The sequence below is a fragment of the Diaphorina citri genome, unplaced genomic scaffold (assembly GCF_000475195.1).
Source record: "Diaphorina citri unplaced genomic scaffold, Diaci psyllid genome assembly version 1.1 scaffold2267, whole genome shotgun sequence".
Classification (NCBI taxonomy): domain Eukaryota; kingdom Metazoa; phylum Arthropoda; class Insecta; order Hemiptera; family Psyllidae; genus Diaphorina; species Diaphorina citri.
Genome location: NW_007379692.1, coordinates 28886 through 35964, shown reverse-complemented (window position 1 = coordinate 35964; position 7079 = coordinate 28886). Strand labels below are relative to the sequence as shown.

Sequence of the window (7079 nt, the reverse complement as noted above, 5' to 3'; positions counted from 1 at the left end):
CTGTTAGCCTGATAGCGAAACATTGTTGGCCCTTAATAACCCGACTTACACATTTCTGGAAATGGAAACCTGGCCCAGGTAAGTAAAAAGAGGAAAAAAAAAAAGAAGAAAAAAGAAAACACATAACAAAGCAAAGGTTACAAACAAAGACTTATCCAAGGGTGAGTGTAGTGTAGCTGATTGCCGCCGTGACAGAACATTCTGTTTGGGCATGTAATATTTCTTCTGATCTAATGGAGTCATTTTTATCTTATACTGATATGCTCGAGTCTTATTCCTACCCTTTGACCCTTTATCCCTTCTAAGGACGGTCTGAGCGCTGAGGTGGTAGACTTGTGGTTTTGAGATGTTTGTGTTCGAATCCCGTCAAAATTTCCACTTTGGGCTTTGTGTGAGTCGTTTTCATTAGCTATGTCACAACTTTGCTCGTTGTTAGTTTGGGGTTTTCCGATGGCATTTTTATCGTTGGCTGTGTATCCACTTTGTCCGTTCTGAGTTTTGGCTTTCCCGATATCATTTTTATCATCATAAGCAGATATGTCACCACTTTGCCCGCTGCTTTTCTCAGTGTCACTTTTAGGCTCGTTCCTATTTTCGATGTTATTTTTACGTCCGCTGTTACTTTCGGTGTCATTTCCAAAGAGCAGTACGTTCGTCTGTACAAACAAGGGATATTCTAATAAGTCAGAACCATGAGGGCTTCCAAAGGAAGATGGTTCATTATAAGAGGTTTCATTTCCGAAGGCAGGAATGGTGAGATTTTCGCCCGGGTTTCGAGCTGGATTGAGACTCATTTGGGGTTTGACTAGGAGAGGGCCGAAGCACCAAATGACGGCCAGAATGACCGCGGAGGTCACGTGGATTTTGGAGAAAAGGCCGGCATATCTCAGATGATGCTTCATGCGAAACGTCTTGGGTATTTTAGCTGAAAAAATAAAACAATTAATTATTAAAAAGTTAGGTAACTTTTAAGGATATACACAACACTTGGTGAAACAACTTGAAAATATTAAAATCAATAGGGTATAATGATAACAGTTTGCTTATTTCCTTTTTTAAAGAAAAAAGCAAATTGTAATTAATTTGTCTTCTAATTAATTTTGATTGAATTCGTTTGAAATCTTACAAGTAAGGTTCGATTCCCGTCAGGGCGGATTTTATCCTGAACGGATAATGTTCGTTCTCAGAACGACTGGCTTTCTCCTATCCTGTCGTTACAGTTCCCTCAGGCAAACTCCTTTAAAAATAATAATAAATTAAAATTGCTAGTAGCCTACCTTTGTTCTCGACCAGGGGCATCTCATAGAAATCCTTGTGAATAACATTCACAATATACCGCATAGACACGATGTTCCCCGCTACGAACAGCTGCTTGTACATCGCTGACGCTGTCAACGTAAACACATCAACCGTTGAGCTGATGAGACGCAAATCGTTGGTCTTCAGGATGGTCATGAACTGACCCACGGACACCGAGAAGAGAATGAACGCTGTCGAATATTGGAACACCTGAAATTAAAGATTTCTTTTCAAGAGGTTTCATTATTTCATACCGTTTATTTGATTACCTATGCATACTTTTATTGTCTTCACCCGACTAGAGTTGCGCCTACATTTTAGGCTTCTTCATGGGAACTGACTACTGGGTTGTTGTTGTTGTTGTTGTTGTTGATAGTGACAGTTGGATAACATCCACAATATACCGCATAGACACGATGTTCCCCGCTACGAACAGCTGCTTGTACATCGCTGACGCTGTCAACGTAAACACATCCAGGGTTCTTGTAGCAGCTAGCTCAAGTCCTATGGTTGACTGCAGTTCTGGACAAGGTAAATATGGCTAAAGATCACCTTTCAGTACGATAAAATCGAGACAATCTAGGGCAGCGGTTCTCAAACTTTGTTTAAGGCGGAGCACCATGCGACTGCTGAAAATTTGACGGAGCAATCCTATAACATACGTTTGGAGCCTCGATTAAAAACAGAAAACGATCTCATTTGAGTTTCCCTTTTCCAGTAGAGGACTAGAGAAATTAATTGATCAGCGGCGAAAAAAGGGGGCCCTTAGGGAGGGCTTCTTCCCATTAGCAGGCCCCCTGAGAAATTCCAAAAATACGAGACTTTCCAGTAGAGGACTAGAGAAATTAATTGATCAGCGGCGAAAAAAGGGGGCCCTTAGGGAGGGCTTCTTCCCATTAGCAGGCCCCCTGGAAAATTCCAAAAATACGAGACCGATTTTCATCTTGTTTAGACTGCGGGGATAAAGGGACTTTTCAGTCCTATTCCTGCAGGATAAACAAATGTGAGTATATTTTCTGAAAACTCCAAAAAATAGACACGTATTTCAACATCCATTTTTTTTTCTGAAAATTTCAAGAAAACGACACGAATTTTCGTTCCAAAATCTTGATTGCAACACTGATTTTCATCACCTATTGTTTTTTCTTTAAACAAAAAATATCTATAACAGGAGAGCAGTGCCCTCAAACGAGGATGCCATTAAAATTAGATAACACGAAATATATTACAATATTACAAAAGTATACTAGCCTAGGTTACTTTTCTTAGAAAAAGCTCGGGCTGCCATCTTTCATTGAGGGGGCTATTCCATGAAAACTGACGTCATACTTCGATCTCTTAGTGCAGAAAAAATCATCTTTTTTTTTGCGCTGCGCATAATGAGAAGTAGTCCCTATTCTAAAGTCACTTATGTCTTAGTCCAGTCTTTTAACTAACAGACCTATCGCGTCTAGAAGTGTATTTAAATACTCGATTCGGGTTGGTCCAATGACGAAAACAATTGACCAAAAAGGGGGGGGGGGCTATACGTAAAGATTTTAATTGGGTTCAACAAGAATGCTTGTCACATTTCTCTATTTAAAATTTAAATAGTTAATGTAAAGAAACCAACCTCATGGGTGTAGTAGTTAGCGCGGTGAACTTGGGTTCTAAAGGTTGGTTGTTCAAGTCCAAGGGATCGAATTTATCTAGGTGTATTAAGTGGGGAACAATATTTGTGACCAGCATTTATGTAAAATTCTTCAAGTTCAAGGGAGGTTGATCTCCCGAAGGTCACAGTCGTCAATATTATGTCAATCACGAGATTCGAACGGCGTACTTTGGATTTCAAAACCGGCAGAGGTTCATTCCTCTCATCTTTCCAAGTCAAAAAGATTGTGAAGACTACTTAGTCATCATTCTATCATGTGTTGTCGGTCAATAATAATAATAAAAAAAAAAATGCTCATCGATTGCAATTTTTTTTATGGTCCATCCTGTCATTTTTTTTTTTTTTTTGGCCCATCCTGTCATTTTTTTCCTAGTTTGATTGATAACATCTAAACCTCAAAATTTCCTTTGACTTCACTAAAAGTAGGCCACATTTCCCCAATAGTCACTATTCATTTACGTCAATTACGAAACATGTCCAGTGAGATAACAAATGTCACGAACACGGCCTAATTTCGAATTGCCTAGTGTCTATTTTGTAGATCGCCTAATGTCTATTTTGCTGATTGCTAAACGGCCTAATTTCGAACTGCCTGATGTCCATTTTGTTCGTCATGCAATTTTTTGCTGATTGGATGGGGACGTTTCAAGATCCCTAAACAATTAGCAAAGCCTCACAAGATCGATAACATGGAGGGTTCTTGTAGCAGCTAGCTCAAGTCCTATGGTTGACTGCAGTTCTGGACAAGGTAAATATGGCTAAAGATCACCTTTCAGTACGACAAAATCGAGACAATCTAGGGCAGCGGTTCTGAAACTTCGTTTAAGGCGGAGCACCATGCGACTGCTGAAAATTTGACGGAGCAATCCTATAACATACGTTTGGAGTCTCGATTAAAAACAGAAAACGATCTCATTTGAGTTTCCCCCAGGGAGCGTGAATCAATCGCATCACCCGGGTACACACACTTGGCCGGCTGGAATCTGACCTCTCTCGTACAGGCCAATCTCGTAAAACATCTCGACGGGACACACTTCGTTCGCCCCGCCTACACGATCTCAACGGAGCGGGGCGTCAACTCCGCTTTCGCGCGAGCGAGCTTGTCTGGCGGGCGAGTCTCCGGCCCGGCCCGGGACCGGCTTGAATCACATCGGGCGGGAAGCACCGCGTCCGTCCCGCCTACAAGTTTTCAACAAATTTGAACAGTTGGTCCTGGGGCGTGAGCTCCGCGTCGTTCTGATTCTGCGGGGAGGGGAGGAGCATTTCGCTTGACGGGGAGGTGAGATGCGGGGCCGCGTTACTCCCGGGACCCCCGCGCGGGGAGCTGGAGGGACCGTGTTGCGGGGACTTCATGGGAGGGGGATAGCGCATTTGCTGCTGGGAGGAGGGAGGGGGAGGACCCATCATGGGGACGGACGGGGAGTAGTCGTTGTTGTCGACGAAACCGCCTGTGTGGGGGCAAGAGGGGGGGGATTTCATTAGATTAGTACAATAAAGGGTTAGTCTAGGAACTTGATTATTGTTCCAAAATCTCAGAGAGCTTCTATCCTATCACTGATTTTTCTTTCACTGTGAGCCTCTAAGATATTTTACCAGGGAGGTCTTAATGTTCCTAAACTATGTGAGTATCTCAAGGTATGGTCAAACATAGACGACCGGCCGTCGATCGACGAGGTGAATCTATGTTTTCCAGGCAGTGTGGACGGTTCAGTCGACATCGATCGGCCGGTCGACTATGTGTGGACAAACCTTAGGTCTCTATGAAGATTTGTGTACGAACTAGAAGGCAACCCTAGGCTCTTTTTTAGTCAATTCTCATTCTACTAATCTGAAATTTTACATACAGATAAAATAGGTGAACACTCTCTGGACACTATGATCTAAAAATTCTGGACCATCTGCGAAATATTATTACCAGGGAATTCTTAATGTTACAAAGAATTTTACAAACATTCTGTGCTCGTAGTAGGGAGAAGAGACTTCAAATCAATGAATGAAGCCATTTATGTAATAGTACCTAATTTTAATCATTATGAAAGGGGGGAAAACTCCACATTGAAGATCCATATTATATACAAACAAAATGAAACAGAAAATTTCAATATACACGTATTTTTCATTTAATTAAAGAAGTTAAACCTAAAATTTTACAAACTATACTTTTCCTCTTTTCAATTTATTTATAGGTAAAAACAGAAAAAGAAAAATTGTCTATGATTTCTTATTGTTTAAAATAATATGTGCTCAATTTACATTATTCAAAACGGCGGATTCTCTATTTACAAAAACGTACAAACCTATTGAATCTTGCCAATTCAAAAGGGATACAAAAAAAGGTATATAAAAACACATACGATTTTTAGCTTAATAGGGCACCAATAATTAACACAAACATTTTTTCTTAATGATTCATACAAATTATTTGTTTTTTAACTTACAGGTAAAATTGGTTTTATATTAACAGTAATTATGTTTATAAGTCACTTTCAAAAGTAGGTCTATAAAATACATTATTTTAATTTATGATATAAAAAAAAGAGAAAAAACAACATTGAAAAAAATCAATTTAAGTATTTACAAATTTATTACTAACTTTTAATTTTATTAAATTTTCATTATGTTTTGTTCAATTTTTATAAAGAGAATTATCGACTTTTAAAGTTAAAAAAGTACATAAAAAAAAAACCAAAACAAATAAGGAATATGTACACTCATAGACATATCAAATTAACGTGGGGGGGGGAGAGAAAAATAAATAAAATAGAGAGAAGAAGAGAGAAAGACGGATACGATATTTACAACCAAACAAAAAACAAATGTTAAAAAGAAAGAAAAAAAAGAAGATAATCATGGCTTTAAACTTGAGTTGTTTCGTACGAGAGTATTCAATTGAATACATCCTAATATTCCCAATTGAAAGGGAAAAGATGCAAGAGAAGAACAGAAGCTAGGGTAAAATAAAACTGGTCTCCTTAACCCTCCAAAGAAGCTGTATGAACTTGATACTTCGACAATTAACTAACAAGCAAAGATATCATAAACAAAATTTGTTTCATATGAAGAAGAAATACAGTGGAACCTCGATAAGAAATAATTCAAGGGAAAAGACCAAAGTTATTTCTTATCGAGGTTTATTTACTATCGAGTTTTATTTCTTATCGAGGGGTAAAAGTTATTTCTTACAGAGGGCGAGGCGACAAAACTTATTTCTTATAGAGGTGAAATTCCTGAGCCCCGAGAAAAAAAGTTATTTCTTATCTATAGCTATGTGAGTTGTGTGCTCATCAGGCGTCAATAGTCGACCGGCCGTCGATCGACGAGGTGAATGTATGTTATCGAGGCAGTGTGGACGGTTCCGTCGACATCGATCGACGGCCGGTCGACTAAGATTTGTGTACAAACTAGAAGGCAACCCTAGGCTCTTTTTAGGTCAATTCTCAAGAGATACCTATTACTGAAATAATTTTCCTTAGCTTGACGACGAAAGAAACTCGATTTTTTTTTCCACTCACCAGGGGATTGGTTAGGGGCGGCGAAGTTGGTGCCCTGACTAGGAGATGCGAACCCGGGGCCTCCCCCCTGCCCCTGACCGGGGGTCGGGAAGCCCCCCGTCGTCACCTGGGGGTAGGCCCTGATCCCCGGTAACCTCTGCTGGGCCACGTAGTTCCCGGTGAATTGTTGCTGTTGCTGCTGTTGTTGTTGTTGCTGCTGACGCATGGCCAGCATTTGTTGCTGTTTGTACCTGAAGTAAAATAGAGTAGCGTGAGTAAGGTTTAAAGCCAGCCTAGTGAGGTTGGAACTCTTGAAAGATAGAGCACCTTATAAGCGCTTTGTTCTACCTCAACAGATAAGGTTCGTTCTGGGAACGGCTGGGTTTCCTGAAGTAAAATAGAGTAGCGTGAGTAAGGTTTAAAGCCAGCCTAGTGAGGTTGGAACTCTTGAAAGATAGAGCACCTTATAAGCGCTATGTTAGAGTTCTACCTCAACAGATAAGGTTCGTTCTGGGAATGGCTGGGTTTCTTCTATCCTATTCTCCTCTCTTTGATTTCGGGACAAGATCTCCGCTGTTAGAGTTCCCTTTGTCAAACAAACCTCTTCAAAAATAATTATAAAATAAATAAAGCCAGTA

The 7079-nt window shown here is 40.1% G+C and overlaps 2 protein-coding genes across 2 annotated transcripts in view; both read right to left on the bottom strand.

Moving 5' to 3' along the window:
• Positions 1 to 3969, bottom strand: part of LOC103518603 — a 4691-nt gene extending 722 nt beyond the window's left edge. The window contains exons 1-4 of the mRNA XM_017447863.2: positions 3939 to 3969; positions 1697 to 1821; positions 1278 to 1509; positions 282 to 925 (exon numbers count right to left, since the gene is read on the bottom strand). Of these exons, the coding sequence (XP_017303352.2) occupies positions 282 to 925; positions 1278 to 1509; positions 1697 to 1821; positions 3939 to 3969 (1032 nt within the window). The remainder of the gene's footprint in view (positions 1 to 281; positions 926 to 1277; positions 1510 to 1696; positions 1822 to 3938) is intronic.
• The window catches only part of LOC103518601 (histone acetyltransferase p300), a 32452-nt gene continuing 28879 nt past the window's right edge, over positions 3507 to 7079 (bottom strand). The window contains exons 25-26 of the mRNA XM_026830356.1: positions 6463 to 6768; positions 3507 to 4398 (exon numbers count right to left, since the gene is read on the bottom strand). Coding sequence (XP_026686157.1) covers positions 4130 to 4398; positions 6463 to 6768 — 575 coding nt within the window. The 3' untranslated portion in view covers positions 3507 to 4129. The remainder of the gene's footprint in view (positions 4399 to 6462; positions 6769 to 7079) is intronic.